This window comes from Leopardus geoffroyi, chromosome B3 (genome assembly GCF_018350155.1).
Source record: "Leopardus geoffroyi isolate Oge1 chromosome B3, O.geoffroyi_Oge1_pat1.0, whole genome shotgun sequence".
Taxonomy (NCBI): Eukaryota; Metazoa; Chordata; class Mammalia; order Carnivora; family Felidae; genus Leopardus; species Leopardus geoffroyi.
The window spans coordinates 9,806,989-9,827,178 of record NC_059337.1 but is presented as its reverse complement, the minus strand read 5'-3'; the positions used below and the strand labels follow the sequence as shown (position 1 = coordinate 9,827,178).

Below are 20,190 nucleotides of genomic sequence, written 5' to 3'. Positions count from 1 at the left end.
AAAAACTAGTTTACACAGTGATGATTTCATTGTGATTCAAGTTACCCATGTTTATAAGCAGAACAACTCACTTTGTCTATAGAATTATGGCAACTTTGCCATTGGAAGCTTGTTAATTAGCTGGTTTTAATGGTCACCCTTACACTAGAGTTACAGATTTATGTTTGGGTCTTAATCTTTCGGTTATATTGAGTTTCAAATGCTTTTCAGAAAGAAGACTGGAAGAAATAGACTGCTTTCCTTGCCCTCTGTTGTGATTAGATTAAATAGGTAAACATCTAGGGTTGCTGTTTGATTTTGTTGTGTGTGTTTGCTTCATGAGAAAGCTAAAGAAACTGAACATTTTAAAGATGTATTCTCTCTCTCCGAGTGGTTGGATACTGGACTTTTCTTCCTGGTCTGTTTTTTATCATCAGTTTCAAATTATTTTATCCAGTTCTGTTATTCTTTCCAAGTTTCAGCTTATTTTGTAAGCGTTTCTCTTTCCCCAGCCCGGAATTTGGTTTTAGTCACAGTGATAATGGTCTCCCTCTCGAGAGAATCCTCACGTGCCTGTGTGTCTCTTTTCACTAAGTACACTTTGTATGAGGAGGCTGGTAAGTAGTTATGAAGCCAGTAACTGTCATGGAATAGATAAAGAATCCTGTGTTCTGCGAGAGAGCAACCCAGCTTTATAGAAATAGAAATCCAAGTAATCCTTTTTTTTTTTTTATTAAAAAAAATATTTTTTTTTTAGTATTTATTTATTTATTTTTGAGAGAGAGGGAAACAGAGGATCTGCAGTGGGCTCCGTGCTGTCAGCAGAGAGTCTGATGTGGAGCTTGAACTCAGGACCTATGAGGTGGCCTCAGCCAAAGTTAGACACTCAACCGGCTGAGCCACCCAGGGGCCTCACAAGTAATACTTAAATAGCAATCTCTTTGTCATCTCTTAGGTGACCTCAGTCATCTGGGGAGGGAGAGGGTAGAAAAAAGAGAAAGTGCATTGCTGAGTGAGTTGGGATGGTCAGTCTGGGTTTCTTAGATGAGGATCCATTTGAAGTGCCTGGTGCTGGTCTGGGGATGAATTTAGTGTTCCTGTGTCAGAGTCCAGACTCAGGCTTATTTCTCTGTGTTCCCTTGCCTTAGCTCACAGGGACACTTGCACTATGCGGCCTCTGTCCTTGGATTTAGGCCAGAAGCAAGAATGGTAATGAAGAGGGAGAGTTAGCATTTATTTTTTTTAACAGTTAAGTTAGACATAATATTATTCATAATGCCACCACCAATAAGGCAGATTTATTTCATTATCAGATATTACCTCCCACTTGCATTGTTGTTTTAAACAATTGCAGCGGATTTTCTGTTTTGTGTTCTGGTATTTTTACTTTTTCCTACTCTTATCTATTTCTGTGGTCTTTATCATTATTTTTGGGGCCCTCGAAAATACTCTGTCTTGAGAATTTAACCCATTTACCTAGTGTTGAATGTTAGTTTTAACATTAAAAAAATCCGAAGCTAAGTAATGAATGCGGCAAAGAACCTCGTTTTTACCTATTAATTCTTCTGTTAACTTATTTCTATAAAGTAAATGACAAGGAATGCTATAATTACGTCAAAGGGTACAATACTTACAGCTTCAGTGTTTATTGCAGTCTTGCCAGCCTTAACTTACTCTTTTTAAAATGAACTTGCATCTGTAGGTTACTTTAATGTGGTATTTTGCAGCTTTGGCTGTACGTCAGGATTCTGACTAAACATTAGAATCTCCTGGAGAGCTTTAAAAAATACTGACGCCTGAGGGCCACCTCTAGAGATTTCTGTTTAATTGGTGTTAAGCGTGATCTGGAAATCAGGATTTTAAAAAAGCTCCTCCAGGTAACTGTAAGATGCAGTTGAGATTAAGAACTTTGCCTTAGTGGGAAAATTAGACTTCACATTACACCTGAAAATTAATTCCTGAGAGTTATTTGAATCAGGTTGGTGCCTTAAATATGATTAAATAAGGGGTATCAACAACTAAGGTTGACCACATCAGTAAATATTTAGATGCCCGTCTAGTAGAAATTTGACGTAACTTTAGGGGCGCCTGGGTGGCTCGGTTGGTTAAGCGTCCAACTTTGGCTCAGGTCATGATTACACGGTTTGTGGGTTCAAGCCCCATGTTGTGCTCTGGGCTGACAGCTCAGAGCCTGGAGCCTGCTTCGGATTCTGTGTCTTCCTTGCTCTCTGCCCCTCCCCCTGCTCACGCCCTTTCTCTCTGTCTCTCAAAAATGAATAAACGTTAAGAAAATTTTTTTAATTAGAAGAAAACTTTGACTTAACTTTAATTGTTACTTATTCTGTGAATGTTGGTATGTTAGATCCTTTTGCAAATGTAATTAGCAACATGGTAAGATATTAAAAATTATTTTTTTAAGATCCTGGAAGCAGTGCAGTAATGTGAGACTAGAAAATGCAGAACGTCGGCTGTTGGAGGATCAAGGTGTTCCAGAAGTCATGGAGCCCTGGAGTTAGAACCCAGGTAGCCTCTCTGAGTGTAGACAGAAAAATGACCATGAAGCCGTGGGCCATGAATCTCATGCCCCTAACACGTGTACGCCCCCAAAACGTAACCCTCCAAAGAGGGTATGTTAGAAATACCTCGTGTGTTTCACGGGTCTGCATTTTCTAGTGTGAAACAGGCAGCAGAGGCGGTTTTGTGTGGTGGTTAGAACACCAGCCCTGGGTCTGGCCCTGTGACTCACTAGCTGCGAGGCAGTTCATTGAATTTCTCACACCTTCGGTTTCCTCATCTGCAAATTGGGGTGATAGCTTCCTTCACAGCATAGTTGGAAGAATAAATGAGGCGATGTGATGTAAATAAAACACATAGTTCAGTGTTTCGTACGTTGTTAAACCGTTAACAAACGCAGCTGTAGAAGGAAGTGACTAGGGTGTGTACCCCTCCTTTGTGGAAGGAAATAGAAACTATTATTAACTAATGTAATACTAAGTGTATCTCTGATCCTTAGAACAACTCTGTAAGAAAGCTGATATTATTGTCACTTTTTTGTAAACAGATGAAAAAGCTTTGGCTCCAAGAAGCTTAAATAATCTGTCTTGGACCAGACAATGATAAAAAGGGGTTTCTAAATTTTTTAAAAATGTTTATTTATTTTTGAGACAGAGCGAGAGACAGAGTACAAGCAGGGGAGAGGCAGAGAGAGAGAGGCAGACACAGAATCCGAAGCAGACTCTAGGGTCTGAGCTGTCAGCCAGAGCCTGATGCGGAGCTTGAACTCACGAACGGTGAGATCATGACCTGAGCCGAAGTCTGACACTTAACTGGCCGAACCACCCAGGCACCCCAGGGGGGTTCTAGTCCGACCTTAGCGCCCTGCTTTTTCATATGCTCCTGTGATCTCGCCTCCAGGGAAACCTAAATTCAATGTAATTAGATGAATTTGTGGTGATTCGTTATGGCAAGCAGAACAGTTTTTCCCCTTAGGGAATGGTAGGTGCCAGTTAGTATCAGTTCTGTGACAAATGTGGTGAACAATTTAGTGTGTCCTTTTTAAAAAGGAGATTGAGAGGCTCGGTTGTCAGAGTTGACATGTCTTTCATCTGAGAGGAATGTGCTTGCTTCGAAGATCGCTGGGCAGCGAGCCCCTGGGCTGGACCGTTCCCCTGCACCTTGCGTGCTGCTCGCCGGGCACCCGAGCTGCGTGTGCTGTTGAGTAACTTGGCAGAACTCTCTACCACCGGAGGAATGCCCGTGTGGTGGACGGCACTGGGCCCGGAATGGACGTTCTTTGGATTTGTCGAAGACCTCCTTCCGCTCCAGGTGTCTCCTCTGCCTTCCAGTGACCCTCCGTGTGTCCTGCTGTGGCATCTGGCGAGGGCTTCCCGTCAAGAGCGACCCCTTGCACGAGAGTGGCGCGGCATCAGATCGCGGGAGAGCACAGGCTCTGGGTCTGTCCACCTGGGATTCGCATCAGTTCCTCCAGCCTTTGTAGGGAGTGCTGCGTCAGGGGAGCACCACCTGTGTGTTGGGCACTATTAGAGCGTTTGCTTCCTGCCCCCTTTCGCTGCTGCAGCGCCCATGCGGAAGGCCCGTTAGGGGCTTCTTCCAGAGTGTGGCGCTCGCTCAGAGAGGCCAGGTCTGTCGCCCAGGCTCTCCCTTCTCCAAGTGGCAGCGTGTGTCGCTGGAAGCCAGGTGTATCGAACTGCTGACGGACGTGGTGTGACTCGCGCGAGCGAGCTGGTATTTCTGAGTCTCCACATCCTCTCCTCTGAGCTGGGAGTAGCGCTTCGTTGGAGGATTCACACGAGGATTAAACAGTATACGCACCTGCCCATTTCTCAGTAGATACCCAAATAATACTCGTTTCCTCCCTGCCTTAACTAAGAATTGCTGCCCCTGCCTTTTTGTAGGTTAATGTTTTGTTTTTTTTTTTTTTAATTTTTTTTTCAACGTTTATTTATTTTTGGGACAGAGAGAGACAGAGCATGAACGGGGGAGGGGCAGAGAGAGAGGGAGACACAGAGTCGGAAACAGGCTCCAGGCTCTGAGCCATCAGCCCAGAGCCTGACGCGGGGCTCGAACTCCCGGACCGCGAGATCGTGACCTGGCTGAAGTCGGACGCTTAACCGACTGCGCCACCCAGGCGCCCCTGTAGGTTAATGTTTTAAATCACCCTCTTATTTTGAAAACTCTTGAACCATAGAAAAGATGGCAAGAGCGGAACAATGAGCTCCTGTATGCTCTTCACCGAAACGCACATTTGTGATGCTTGCTTTATCGGTGGGTGTACTTGTATATATACGATCTTGCTGAACTCTTGAGAATGAGTTGCAGACTGGTCCCACTATTCCTAAGTGTTTCAGCATATTTTTTTTTTATTTTTATTTTTTTTACATTTATTTATTTTTGAGAAACAGTGAGACATAGCGTGAGCGGGGGGAGGGGCAGAGAGAGAAGGAGACACAGAATCCGAAGCAGGATCCAGGCTCTAAGCTGTCAGCACAGAGACCGACGCGGTGCTGGAACCCAAAAACCAGAAGATCATGACGTGAGCCGAATGAAGTCAGACGCCCAACCGACTGAGCCACCCAGGCGCCCTCATCATATTCTTATCACAGTGCACTTATCATTAATAGAACATTAATACGATCTCGTATGGGCTTTAGGTTCCCTTTTCGTCAGCTGCCCAGTAGTATCCTCATAGCAGTGGTCTCCCCCTGACCTTGGACATGCGCTGGGGCTAGTTCCTTGCCAAGTTCACCTTCTAAGCCATTTCTGCCGCTACATGGGCTTTACCGGAGTTGCTTCTTTAGGGGGTCTCGCCCTTCACAGAGAGCGAGCTCTCCATGATCTCAAACCGTTGGTAAAGCATCGTGAGCAAAACAGAGGAATATTGGTACCCCGCCCTGGAGTGAAATCTGCGCATCTGTTTGAGTACCTGCAGTGTGTCAAGAGAGTGAGCAGGGTAGCAAGGCCCCGCCAGCCAGGAGCAGTGTGGTCCTTGTCCTCGGTCGGATGACAGATGAGTAAAGAGAGCATGGCGGTGCAGCGCCCCGGGGCTTTTGGTGCCTGGTGAGAGACTGCCCTGGGGGGTCGTACTAGAAACTCAGGGTGAAATGCGGGGTGCCTGGGAGTGGCTGGGAGCAGTATAAATTGCCTCATGAGAGGATGATTGAAAGTTTCAAGGTCACCGTGGTGTTGGCCTCTCTGTCTTGAAGGCTGTTCTGGGGTCTGGCTGAATGTGACAGTCTAAGAAATTTTTAAGAGACCTCAATACTGTCTGGTGGAGTAGGAATGAAGCGTCTCCATGCTGCGTAATTGCCACCATTAGTAGTGACAGTACCCCTTTCTTCAGAGGGGTGGTGTCCTCCCTGGGAGGAGAAAGGACCTGGGAAGAGACTGCCACCCACAGCATTGACACGTTCTCATCTGTACAACGCTCATTTGGAAGCAACAACAACAAAACATCCCAGCTGAGGCTGTGGTGCCTGTTAATTCCCCAGTAGAAACAACCAGAATTGCAAGTAAACTTGTGGGTGTGCTTTTCTGTCTTGCCAGACTTGATTTGGTTGCAGTAAAATCTTTGTGTTACTTTTCTAAGGTAAACTTTAGATACTCAGGCATAGTCCCCTCTGTGGAAGAACTACAAAGCCGAGGGACAGCGTAATTACGAACTGTGACCCAGAGAGGGCTTCTAATCAAGAGAGAAGGCTGGGCAGCTGATCTCCAAGTCCATAGGAGACTAAACAAGGAAAATGGCTGTGAAATGGGAAATGTGGTAGTTTTACATAAAGGAATTCTGTACTTTGGGGATTACAGAACATTTAGCTATGCCCCATGTTCTCACTGGGGAGGTGGGGAGAGGGGGAAGGTGGATGGAGAGAGAGCAGGGCTTTGACTTTCCTTCCCTGGACTGGCCCCATCACCAGCCAGCAATTCTTTCTCTGCAGATGGTTTTATTTGACGATTTTCAGCTACTTTAAAGTTTGAACACCGTGTGTTAGCTATTTTTGTTGAAGTAGACCAAGCCACAGCCACAGTCTGCCGAGGCACCTTGCAGCTCAGTCCTTGGCCTCGGAGCTGCTGTCTTCACATGCACCTGCTGCCCATTCGCTTCAGGGACACGGGTGACGGGCGGATGTTATCGTTCATCAGAGCATGCTGTGGAAACCGATGAGGTTTGAACAGGTCACTTGACCATTTCGCTACCACTGCCATGTGCAAAAGGGCGTTTGGCTATATTTACACCCTGTGTTAATCTCTCTCTCTCTCTTTTTTTTTAACTTTTAACATTTATTTATTTTTGCGAGAGGGGGAGGGGCAGAGAGAGGGAGACACACAATCTGAAGCAGGCTCCAGGCTCTGAGCTGTCAGCACAGAGCCCGATGCGGGGCTCGAACTCACGGGCTGTGAGATCATGACCTGAGCTGAAGTCAGACGCTCAACTGACTGAGCCCCAGGCGCCCCTGTTAATAATCTCTTTTAAGGCGTACATTGTTCTGGCTGTGAAATCGGATACATTCTGATCAACACCGCTACAATGTCATGTCATAATTCACTCAAGTTTTTTCCTTCCTAGTGATGCATAAAGTAACGACACTTTTACAAGAAGTAGCATTGTAATTTTGATGAAACATGGCGTGTTTAGTGCATGAGATGCCACACTTGCAAGTGTAAAATTCCTAGTTCTTTCTTGCTTTCTCGCTTCCGTGGAAGGGACCATACCTCCAGTGAGCCAGACTGTGGCTGTGTAGGAGCGCTCCATGGTTGACCGGAGTCCGTGTGTTTGCACGTGTCCTGGAGAAGAGCTGCCATATTTATCTGGTGGCCCTGGCATCCAGTGGGATGCCTGCTGCTTAGTGGGTGTTGAGCAGATGTTTCCTTGAACGGTCTTTGAGAATTCCATTGTGAAACAAGACCATAAAGCCAAAGTTCTAGCTGGGAGTACTTAGAAAAAGGAAGGTAACTGAATTCAAGAGAAAATAATAAGTTGTGCCAGAAAGGGAGAGTTCTCTTAGGTCGTTACATGAAGCAGCCATTATCGGCACTTCTAGATGTGTAATGATGTAGACACTGAACGCAGCTGTGACCGACGTTAGAGCAGTTAGGAGGAGGAGGGGGCCGGCTGCATTCAAGTGTTAGGGAGGCGGCACGTGGTGAGCTAAATACCCCCCTTCAGTGCTGGGGAGTCTGTGATGCCTCATCCGTCCTGGATCCCTCATCACTCTTCTGCGTACGTGGCGTGGCTGTCTGTTTTGTGATCCTGTTGTTGGAAGAGCGTGGATTTTCTGTAACATAGCCCCAGAATGTTAGGCCAGATTTACGTGTGTTACTAAGTCAGTGCCTTAACATGGACACGTTGCAGCTGTCATGCCAGCGAAGCTCATGTCGCAGAGCGGAACGAGACAGTTGTCATTCTGGCGTTCATAGCCGAGCAGCCTGGGTCGTGAAGTTGTGTGGCTTTCTGCTTTATATCCACACGGTGCACGTGGGGTGCTGCTCCGTAGAATGCTTAAGAGGAGAAGGGAAAGCCTAGGCGATGGGGGCATATACCGTGCCTGCTTCCCTCCCAGCAGACAGGTGATAATGGGAAGGCACAGCAAAACTTTGGGGCAGGAGGAGACCTCACTGTTGCCTTAAGATGATTCTGTCGGGTAGATTTGGGGAGCGGTGGCGGGTGTACGGCAACTGGCCTGTAACAAGAGTGACTGCAAGAGTTCAGGTGACTCGGGGCCCGTAGGAAGTGAAGTAAGGCACCGAATGGGAAAGCCAGAACCAGCAGGATGTTCTGAAGAAGGTAAGTGGTGTTACTAGGGATGACCACTGTTCATTCATGGAAATCAGTCGGGTTGCTGCCGCCTTGGGGGATGGGGGAACATGAAACTGAGTTTTGACATCAGAGAATGCCCACCGCACATGCTGGCGAACACATGGAAGTCGGTGGAAGTGTGGGACAGGAACGCGGACTTTGCAGCTGGAGAGAGATTTGGGAGGTGGGGTGGGGCTGTGGGAGAGGAGGAAAGGAAGTGGGAGAGGGTAGGAAGCTGATGTGTGCTGTGCTCACATCCACCATGTGAGGAGGAGGAGGAGAGAGAGCCAGAGAAAACCGGAGGAAAATAGGATGGTTCTTTATGAACGTCCAGAGAGAATGAAGTTCAGAAGAATCCAGTCGCTATTTTAAAAGTCTGCAAAACTTGAGGGTGACGGGGACAGAGAAAAGCCACCGGATTTGGTATTTTCTTATCAGTGGACACCCGTGACCGTGAGGTTTTAGTGGCCAGTGGAGTGAGGGGGAGCCAAATTGCAGAGCCTTGAAACGTTTGGGTGACTGGTGCCGAGGCAGGAGGGGAAGGGAGGGAGGACAAAGTGGGTCAGTGGGCTGACAGCAGTGTTTCTCAAAGTCAGCACGACTGCTAGTCTGGGCCTGGTCATCCCTCGTGGGGAGCTGTCCTGTGCATCGCAGAACCTCCCCCCACCCACCCACCCAAGGTGTGACCACCAGAAAATGTCTCCGCTGTCAGATGCCCCCCAGGCGCCAGATTCCTCGGTGAGATCTGGTCTCCAGGGTGGAGTGCAGATTTGTGCTGCTGCTTCTTGACCCAGCAGGGCCCCAGTAATCCCTTCTGCTGCCACCGCCCCTCTGTCTCCTGCTGGTGGTTTAACCGCACTGGTAGGCAGGCAGGAAGGAGCTGGTCCAGAAGTGGGTGGAAAACAGCAGGTAGCTGGGGGAGCATTACCCCGTCAGGTACCGAGGGAGGGCAGGCGGAACAGAGCAAACACAGTGTTGGCAAGGGGCATCTTTGACGCTGGGGGGTGGTGGGCAGAGCCATCTGTTAGTGGATGAAGATGGTTTTAGCTCCCTTTAGGTGGTCTCAAGCTTCTAAGACGGGCAGAAAGGTCACCCAAGAGTGAAGTAGACAAGGTTAAGGCTGGGCCTTTGACGAAATTATAGAAAGTTTCACTAACACACAAGTGAGTAAAAACATTAACAGACCAGCAACGAGTCCTGGCTCAATAGGGGACTTGAAAAAATTTGTTAAAAACATGAATTAAAATGTCGGGGAAGACAACCTAAAACCCAGCCACTGTGACACTATTTTTATTTGTGCATTTTACTGCCTAGACTTACAGTTTTATGCTTTTTATTTTGCTTATTTCACTGAATGTTGTAGATTTCAGTGTTACTGAACTATTATTTCAGTTTTTGTGATGGCTACGTAATAGTCCAGAGATCAGTTTATCAAATAGCCCTCTCGTTACTGACCAGGGGTTGTCCAGTTTTTAATACTATTATACCTAAAGTTGCAGTAAACGTTCTTATGCCTGGAGTTTTGCCACATTTTATTAGTGGGTTCAGTAAAAATTTTCTATGATGCTGAACACAGAGCACAAAATGTATTGGCTTAAAATGCCGCCTCAGTGAGGTGTTCCTGTCCCACCACACTGCTTTATTTCTCTCCATAGCACTTGCTGTCTTCCAGAAACCAGTTGTTTTATTTAATCTGGCTGTTCTTGTCTCCCTTGCTAAGTATAGAAGTTCCAGCAGGGTAAGGATTTTGGTTTGTATCACCAGCACCTGGAATGCTTCCTGGCACACAGATACTTGCTGAACGGTGGGCTTGACCCAGACTTGCAGGCACGATGGGTTTGGAAGGGTGTCAGCACCAGGTGTTCCCAGAAGTCAGTGGGAGAATAATTGCATTGACTGGTCTTTGGTATCTAGACAGACTAGGAAGCAACACAAATTCACAGGGACAGTGAGTCGGGAGATGGAAGGGTTATTGGCACCTGGGGGGGACTGTGGCAACGGAAGCACCCTCCTCTGGAAGGAGAGCCTGGGAATGGTAGAAGGTAAATCGTCTGTGGTTACAGATGGCAGTTTCTCAAGGTTTAGACAGTTGAAAGGAAGCAGTTCGAGAGTTAATAGTGGCAAGGTTGGTGGGGAATTCCATTTTGCTGGGAATGGAGTGTGTCACTTTTTAATTGCCCCTGCCTTGGCAAACAGTCCTCTCTTCTTCGTGGATTATACTTGGTTCACGCTGGGATGGGGTCTGTAAATCAGGTTTTGTTTTCAGAGGTCTTTTCTTAGTGGAGTATGGCTGTAGGAGGTAATCTGAGTAATCAGCTATGCTACCGATTCTGTCAGACAGTTAACCAGAGTTAGCGACAATGGCAACCCAAATTGAGCTTCAAAACTCCGTTTACAGAGAAGTCACGCCCCTTTATTTGGTATAGCTGATTGGTCACTTAGTCGAGTCATTCAGGTGAACCTTTAAGTGACTATCTTATAAGTGGAATTGACCCTTGAACAGTCCATTGTTGGTGCAGGGGTGCGAACCCTCTGTGCAATCAAAAATCGAATGTAAGTATAGACTCCCCCAAAACCTAATAGCCTACTGTTGCTCGGAAGCCGTCCCAATAACATAAACAGCCAGTTAGTGTCAACTTTGTATGCTACATGCATTGCGCACTGTAATCTTCTAGTGAAGGAGCCCAGAGAAGAGAAGCTGGTACCGAGAAAGTCATAAGGAAGAGAAAACACGTTTATAGAACCGTACTGTATTTCTGGGGAGAAAAATCGGTGTGTAAGTGGACCCGTGCAGTTCAAACCCCCGTTGCCCAAGAAGAGGCAACTGTACTTTTCTTTTTGAGGTCACTTCACTCAGAGTAGAGAACAGCCTTCATTGTTACTCAGCCAGCATACAATTATTCACTTCTGGGCTTTCTTATATAACATATTGTTAGTTTCAAATTCCAGTTATTATCTGGTGAGTTGTTAATGACAGACAGGTGTGATTTAGTAAATAAAACACTGCAGAGAGGGAGTCGTGTGTCATCCCTCCCATTTGTCCGTGGGTGGCATGTCTGTTTCTTCTTCATACTTCATTCTTAATTCTTCCATTTTAAAACAGAACGATCTCAAACGTAGCCTTCCTCCTCCTCCCAGAATCTCTGGGGTACTTTACCAGTCTCCTGGTTCATAAAGAGAATTTATGTTTTGAGGCCTTTCCCAGAAATGCTTTTTTACACACCTGTGCCTTTGTCGGCCTTATTTCATTTATAACGAACAATACTAGTTGAGCAAGGTTGTTTGTTTTCCAAATGAAAAAAATTTGAACTTGGAGTTCTTAGAACCAAGTGGTTTCCTAATTGTATTGACAAGAATAGTGTATATGGCATCCAGTCGTGGTCTGTATGGTTGACTTTGAGAGTTGTCAACAAAAGTTGGAGTGCCCTTGTGTGGGTTGTACTGACTACTTCTGCACTTCCCAGTATAGTCGCTGCAGTTAACGTGTGGTGTAACCCAATTTGAGAGAAATGCGTAATAAGCCTTGCTTCTAGTGAAAACCAGGCTAAGACCATCCTCCTCACATTTCCTCATTAAGTTGGCTGTTAGCATGATATTAACTATTTTAAGCTCCCAGACCTCTCTTTATCTTGATCAAAACATCATTGTTTAGGAGGAATCCTGCAGTTCTCATTTAATCCATTTGTGACCTCTTCTGAGGAGGATGGAGCAGTTAGTTAGGGCCATGCCTGAATCCCTGGGGAAGTGCCCAAACCAGACTTCTGCTACAGGTCCCCCAGAGCAGCCGGGTAAGAGCAGAGGGCTGGCGCTGAGCCGCCGGGAGCAGAACGTACGTGTGTTAACCAGCGGTTGCCTGCTTCCAGGGAGAACGCCGGAGAACCAGACTCCTGGAGCCGTCTATCCTATGAGATCCCTTATGGAGACTGTTCTGTGAGGCACCATCGAGAGCTGGACATCTATACGTTAACCTCTGAGTCCGAGGCGCACCATGAACCCCCATTTCCTGGAGACCGTTGCACTGGACACATATTTAAACTTAGGAACATCCAACAGCAGCTAATGGTAAGGAAGAAAATGTCCATTTTCAGGCTTTTGTGCCCTCACTCTTTCCCCCAGTGAACCTTGCTACAATTGGAGCCTAAAAATGCTCTCCTCGCAGATTGTGAAACCCCTTAGGGCAGTTTTAGTGGTGTTGGATGTTAGCACTTACAGATAGGGGGCGGCAGCAGGAGGCCGCGGGCAGTTTTCTTTCTTTTTTTTTTTGCCATGTTTTTGAAATAATGAAAGATACATGTACACACTGCAGATGCAGAAACATACGCAACAACTAGAACTCCGTTTTCCTGGCATCAAGGGAAATTCGTCTGTTTATAAATTTGTCAGTTTAGCTTTATAAAACTGAGCAAAACAGTTCCTGAGATGGTTGCTATACTCAGAAATAAAGCCTCACAACTAGTCCAGTGAGCGATGATAATGTTACTATATTTAAATTGATAGTTGGATGGTAAAAAGATCACTAAAAAAAATAAAGATTTTATAATCCACTCAGGCCTTCAAGATAAAGTTGTTGCCAGACGTAAAAACATTACAGACTCCCTGGTAGCATTTATTATGCATAATATAAACGTCATATGGGTACATGTCTCTTGGCCATAACATCTGAAGGCTAAGTTTACATAATTTTTCCACCCAGTTTATTTCAGAGCTGATTTGATTTGGAGAAAGCTTGACAGTAATTTCATTTAAGGTCGTCTAGGGTCAACTCAGTACCGGAGGCCTCTTTGGGAGCAGGCATTATTTTTGAGGTCAGCAGGCCAAGACACCCCACAGCAGGGCTGTGTGATGGGCCTGCCTTTCCCTTTCTGATCGTGCACGCCCAGAACAGGCATCATTTTGTTTTGCTCTGAACGGACTGCTGAGTCCGATTTTCCTTTAGAGCTCTTCTTACTGGGTGAATGACAGTCCACTTGAAAATCTCAGCTTGCAGGTGCCAAAGTTACTGTCTCGTATGGGAATGCTTGACAGGAAACTATGAGAAATGAAAACTCAGAGAGGATACATGCTCTTAGGAGCTTTTAAAGTTGTTTGCGAAACACCACTTGTTTCTGGAACATTCACCCTTTATTAAATGTAATGACTTGCTTTCATAATTTTTAGGGGACGGTTACATTCTCAGCAACAGTGGAAGCAAATTAATTTGAACACTCTAAGCAGCATAGCACAAAAGCTTTTACTGAAAATCCACTTTTTGCTTGGGGGGGGGGGGCGGTACTCTCTTACTAGAAAGACTTTAGTGAGCATGCCACATATTACACTTGCACGTGGAAATTTCTACAATAGGCCCGGTTAGTAGACAGGACTAGTGTGATGTAGGAGAACTGTTAAGTGCTTACTGAGAGAGTAAATGAACTAGAGAGGGCACAGTAGATCTGTGTGAGACCATTGCAGTAGGTCAGACAGTGGGGAAGAGCGAAGCCAGATGTCTTACAAATAGTTTCTATGTGTTGAACAAATAGTAGTAGTGTAAGAATTCCTGAAACCTTGGTATAAAAGGCAAACCAACCCCAAAGATGAGCTGTGTTTTTCTCCATTTTTCCTAAGCCTTGTCTAAAAGTACATTTGAATTTTGCATGCTTATAACCTTAAATTAACTCTAGGCTTTATTTATTTTTTCCAACATTGTATTGTAAATCTCTATTTCAGATTTCACTGTGGTCTTCATAGTTCACATTTATGTAACAGGTTGGCATCTGCCGTCAGGTTGAACGACTGTGATTTTTTTTTTAACCATTCCCGTATAGTTGGTTATATCTGTTTGTGTTTTTTAAAATACTGCAAAGTTGCAAAATGTAATTTTGAGATGACCTACAATATCATCAAGCCACAGTACTTTCTAAGAATAATCAAGAATTTGGTATTACGGGGAACCTGGGTGGTTCACTCAGTTGAACATTCGACTTCAGCTCAGGTCACGATCCCATGGTTCGTGAGTTTGAGCCCCGCATTGGGCTGTCTGCACAGAGCCTGCTTCAGATCCTCTGTCCCCTTCTCTTTACCCCTCACCCTGCGCGTGAGTGTGCGTGCACGCTCTCAAAAATAAACATGGAAAAACGTTTTTTAAAGAATTGGGTATTATTAGTTTGATATGTTCTTGTTTAATGTTTGGTACTAGATAACAGAGGAACTGCTTTTTTTTTTTTTTTAAGTAAAAGAATATCCCCTATCTACTTAAAAAAATTTGTTTTAAGTTTATTTTGAGAGTGGCGAGGGGCAGAGAGAGGTGGAGACAGAATTTTAGGGCTCCACACTGAACGTGGTCAATGGGGCCTGATCTCAAAAACCGTGAGATCGTGACCTGAGTCGAAATCAAGAGTCAGACACTTTTTGGACTGAGCCACCCAGGCGCCCCTCTCCCATCAACCTTTCCAGAATGAGTTCATAAAATTTAGGAAATAGTCATCTTGTATATTCTTGGCCATTTTTATCTTTCCAGTGGATATGCAGCCACAAGAGAAAATGTGTTTGTATCTATTTAGATCAGCTTACCATGTGATCATGGGGCTGGAAAGGCAATGAGCGGTCTCCGGCAGGAGTTTTGCGTATAGGTGTCAGTGCCCTCTTCCCAGGGACCGTTCTTAAAAGTATCTTTCATTTCCTCCTAGAAAACAAACCTTAAGCAGATGGACAACCCCATGCCCTTAATGGTGACAGCACAGGATCCTTCAGGTGTGCCCGCTGCCCAGGATACAAACAGCCAGTGTCTCTGCTGTGCATCAGCCCCCAGGGACGGCCAGCAGCGCCCTCTTCCCGAAGACACCGCAAGCTCTCCGTGCTGCCCAGGGAGCACTGCGGGGGGGATTGCAAGTTCCTGCGATTTGTCAGGTGTGGCTAAGGAGGAGCACACAGACTGTTCCTGCGGGAGGAGAACTGCAGGCGTGGAGAGAAAAGGGGAAGAGGTGGAGGCAGCACGCGCTGCGGACTGCGGAGCCGCATCTGGGCCCAGCCACTGCCTGCAGAGTGTGCCCGATTGTGGAGGAAAGGGCGCAGGGGGCGTCCCCTGCTGTGGACTCAGAAACGGAGAAACTGGAACAGAATCTGCCGCACTGGCCGCGGACCAGGAGTCTCCAGGCGCCGGAGACCACGTCCCGCAGGGAGACGTGGCCATGCAGCCGGGCACCGCTGCCATTCGGCATCTGTCTGGAGGGGAGCTCGCAGTCGGCGTCCCAGCGACTGCTGGGGACCCAAAATGTGATCTCGGGAACACAGACACCCCCACCCAGAAGAACGTGCTCGAAGCTGGGGGGAGCACGGACAAAGAGGTTGCCAGCTCTGGTGTCAGCACGGCTGGAGCCTGTGATGGAAGAGGCCCGAGGAAGCCTGCAGGTGAAGCCGGCGCTCCTCACGGCGTCCCTGCCACAAGTGCTTCCCTGGAGGCTTCCAGACCTGTCGAGTGTTCACCTGCAGGCAGTAACGGAGAAGCCTCCACCGTCAAAACTGCAGAGACTGAAACTTCGCGAGGTTGTGAGGGGGGCGCTGGGGTTCCACCAAATCCGAGCCCCCCAGTACTTGCAGCTGCAGCGGAAGACACGCCTGCCAATGGGTTTGAGCCCTGTGCTCCCTTGGCAGGCACAAGTGTGCCAACATCGCCCTCTGGCCTAACCTTTCCTGGGCCGCAAAAAGACACGGCAAACCAGGAGCCAGAAACGGATTCACCTCCCATCCAAAGCCCAAACAGCGAATCACCCCTCTGTCCCCCCGCTGGAGGTGGCAAGCCGTGTGCTGTCTCCACGCGGCAGCAGGACACGGTGACTTCTGGTGGTGTGTTGGCCGCGGAACGCTGTGATGACATAGTTACCCGGCCTGAAAGCAGTCCCCCAGGACTGCCCCCCACGCAGCATCCACCCCCCGCCGCCTGCTGTGAAGGTCCACGGGCTAGCCCGGCCACCCCCGGCCCTGTGCGAGATACCCAGGAACATGTGGCATTTTGTCGTCTTGAAGTTTCGGATACGAAGGGCCAAGGAGGAGATTTGAAATTAGAAACCGACTCAACAGATACGCTCGGGGTGCGTCCGCACGCTGCTGCCCTCGGAGCCGAGAAGGAGCTGGTGCCGGACCAGGCAGTGACATCAGACAGGGCTTTTTCTCTGGCAGGCGGTTCAGGCAGTGAATCAGTAACCAAAGATGACGCGCTTTCTCTTGTCCCCTCCCAGAAAGAAAAGGGAACAGCAGCTCCTGGACTGCACACGGCTCCAGACGGTAGAGATGGCCCGGGCGGAGATGCGAACGAGCCCCTAGAAGACGGCGCCGCAGGCCTGCCCGTGCCCTCCGCTGCTCTCCAGCTTCAGCCCAGCATGGGGAATACCAGTCCCACGGCACTTGGCGAGGAACAAGGGGGACCCTGCCTCTCAGCAGCCCCTGAAGTTCCGAATCTCGAGGGCGGGGCGGACTCTTCTCTGCTGCCTGCGGGGAAGGCCACCGTGGCCTCCAGTTCCATTTTGACTGAAGAAGGGAAAAATCTGGTGCTTCCAGAAAGCTCTGAAGCTCAGGGACAGGGTGGCAGGGATAAAGCAGTGACTTGTTCCCCTGTTAAGGAAGACACGCTTTCCTTGGGAACATTTCAGGAAGAGCGGAGAACACCACCTCCCGGACAGGAGGCGCAGGGACTCCGTGGAGAGCCCGGCTCCGCTGGCTGTGCCGAGGACAGAGCCCTGGAGCACGGCAACACGCTGGACACGCCCTCGGCCTGCCTTGATGCAGAAACTCAGCAAAACAAGGAAGTGGCCCCACCAGTCTCGCCACCGACTGAAGGTGGGGCTGCACAGAGCCTGGTGCCGCTGGGAGCCGGGCTGGCTGCAGCCCCACGCCAGGAAGCCCTGGGTGCAGAGCAGGGCAGCTCGGCTCCCTCGCCAGGGCTCTTACTAGATGGGGCTGAGGCTCAGCCTTGCAGTCGAGCTTTTGCTCTGGATGCTGGAGCACAAAACCTTAACTCCCAGGAAATAAACCCTACTTGTGAGGTGAACGGAAAGGCGGCCTTGGATGTCGCTGTGGCTAACGCTTTACCAGGCACCGTTGGGGCCAGGAGACAGGCCGCATCACACAACACACAAGACCTTCCGCTTCCAAAAGCCTCGTTGAGCCAGGAGGAGAATATGATCCTGGGGTCGCCAGGAGCTTTACCAGACAGAGGAGTGACTGACCCACAGGGCGCTGCGACTCCAGAGTTGCTCCCTCTCGGTTGGAAGGAAGCGGACCACGGCAGCAGCTTGGGCAGCTCCGGGGAGGCACAGGTGGACACCCAGGCACATCACATCCTACGGCAGCCTGTTGCCACAGAGGTCCCCCTGGAGGCCGGGCTCCCACGCACTGATGACCAGGCCCCAGGCGGGGAAAGGAGCGCTCCCCCTATGCCCTGTGCTGCGCATCTGCCCGAGAGCGCTGACTCCATCGAGGAGGCCGCGAGTCGCATTGTGGAGGCCGTCCTAGATCAAGTCAAGGCCTCGGGAGCACTCCTCACTGGGCGGGGGACCAGTCACATGTCACTGTCCAGTCCTCCAGAGTCAGGCCCGGTGACCGAGCGGCCAGTGAGTGCTTCTGCAGGGAACGTGATCGCTTTTGTGCCTGGGCAGACCCCACAAACGGGCAGTGTTTGTGAAGAAGCCCCTGGCAACCTCGCAGGGTGTTCGGCTGAAAGCGGGGAGCTGGAGAAGATGAATCTGCCTGCTGACGGACCTGAGCCGGCAACAGGTAAGCAGAGCAGAATACAAAAGTCCCAGCTTGTGGAACAGATTCCCTGAAGAGTCTCTGAGACGTGCTGGCAAAAAGTGGGCGTCTCTGTGGTTTTAGAAGCGTCTTTCATTCATTGGGTACATTGCCAGGTTCACAGCAACCACCACCCCCCCCCCACCCCCCCCCCCCCGCCCGCCGTCAGGACAGGCACGTCAGCACGGGGTTGGACAGATTTTGCTTCCTGTATTGCAGACTCCTGGCTTGTTTGATTAAGCCTGTCACACCAGGGCAGTGGGAGTTTTGTTCACCGAGAAAATTGTCTAGCGTGCAGGTGCTTTGCAACGATAAAGGAATTTAGCAGATGTTTTTATCCATGTGGCTTAGTCCTTTTCTCTAGAACTGTGAAAAAGCAGTGCTGCAAAAACATGTTTTGCTTACAAGCCCGGAGCACTTTTCTTCCCCTGTCGTCCTGGTCCGTGTCCTGAGCAAATAGAGTCAGGGTGGTTTCGTGAAACAGCTGTAAGTGTCGTTCTGTGCGCGTGACCCCACGTCCAAAATGGTGGCATTAGGTCATTGGGGAGGGGTGGGGGAGGGGAGCGGCGAGAACGCCCTCCCTTTCCTGCCCGCGGAGCCGAGCCGACTTCCAGCTCCATTGCCTCTTGCTCTCGGGCAGCAGTCTGGGAGTGCAGGCCCCCGAGTAGCGCAGGGCATGGGATGCAGGATGTCCGCCCGAGTGCGCTGAGCCGCCGTCACAGGGCACACGTCGTGTCTGCTTATCTGGGTGAAGCAGCTGTTCCGAGCAGATTGCTCGCACAGCAGCCTGTCCCATCTGTGGGTAACCATGTCCAGAGAGAGCAGACAGAAACCGCTGTTGCTCAGTGGAAATAAATGACGTGAATAAAACTTCTTGGGGGTTGAGGGTGAAGCCGAAACCAGAGTCCAACGTGGTGCAGCCGTTAAAGGTCAGTTCGATTCGCACTTTGATGCCACCACCTGTTCCCAGGTGTGGACCGAGGACCCACCTCCATGCTCGCCCCCAGGCTGCAGAGGTAAGAAGGAGCCTGATTTGTTTTTGTGGTTTGTTTTTGCTGTTTTTTCCAATTTTTGAAAATCGGGTTAAGTGTGGTAGGTGTTAAGAGGGTGGGGGTGGGGTGTGTAGAGAAACAAACAGACACAACAAGAGGTTGCTTAGGAAAGAGAATAACCTCAACCCCGTGGGCATTCTCCCCGATGAGGGGTCTTTAGCCATTTATAATCTTTTTTCCCCCCCATGGAAGGCTTTAAGAAACCCGAAGTAGTGTGTTTTTGGTGAGGTGAGGTTTTTAGTTCTATTCATGTTTTGGATTGTCAGTGATAGAAATTTGTTGGCTGCTGGCTCAGAGTTTAAATGAAAAGGTCTCTAATTTTTAAAATAAGATACAACAAGTCTATTTTGGGGGCCCTGGCAGGTTGACATTTCAGAAGAATAGGGAGTGGCTGTAAGCTGATGCCGGGCTGTGTTCTCTTCATTCGGGCGCTATGTCTTTGGCCACACTGGCTGGAATTATTTGTTTTTCTGGCTCAGCAGTCAGAATTTAACCCAAGCAACTGCAAATTATGTGAAGTTTGTGTCTGTAACACCCAGAGAGAAGAGGTAGAAACCAGGGGAAATTTCAGACTTTGATTTTCGGTGGTACGTAGCAACGGTATAGACGCTAAGAGATGATTTTTAAGATTTTGAGGTTTCAGGAAGGAAAATGAGCTGAAGTTTCAGCCGTGTGTCTGTGTTTAGAGTTGGTTGTTATGTGTGGGTGAGTTGTTCTGCTCCCAGGAGGAGTCATATGTGTTCAAGGCTCATGATCTTATATTGCAGAGTAGCCAGTCATGAAGAAGTAAGTGCTTTCTTTGGGGCGGGGGGAATGCCAGGATCAGGGAAAGTCCCTGGTCACATTGTCCTGGAGACAAAGCACCTGAGTGTGATCTCAGCCAAAGGGTATTTTCTGGGAAGTTTACATTCCTGGATTTACACATACTCTTTTATGAGTGAAGAGACTTTGGTTCAACTGTTGATTTGGAACAAGCCACATGGCTTTGGCCTCTGTTTTTATATGCTGCTGCAGATAAAGCCAAATAGAAATTAAGATGAGAAAACACGAAAGTTCTGGTTAGAGACAGGGGATGTGGCCCCTCAC

At 48.5% G+C, this 20,190-nt stretch overlaps 1 protein-coding gene across 2 annotated transcripts in view; it reads left to right on the top strand.

Moving 5' to 3' along the window:
• The window catches only part of AKAP13 (A-kinase anchoring protein 13), a 333,979-nt gene that overhangs the window by 162,792 nt on the left and 150,997 nt on the right, over positions 1–20,190 (top strand). For both annotated transcript variants that reach the window (XM_045448718.1, XM_045448719.1), the window contains exons 7-8: positions 12,157–12,355; positions 14,956–18,037. In XM_045448718.1, coding sequence (XP_045304674.1) covers positions 12,157–12,355; positions 14,956–18,037 — 3,281 coding nt within the window. The remainder of the gene's footprint in view (positions 1–12,156; positions 12,356–14,955; positions 18,038–20,190) is intronic.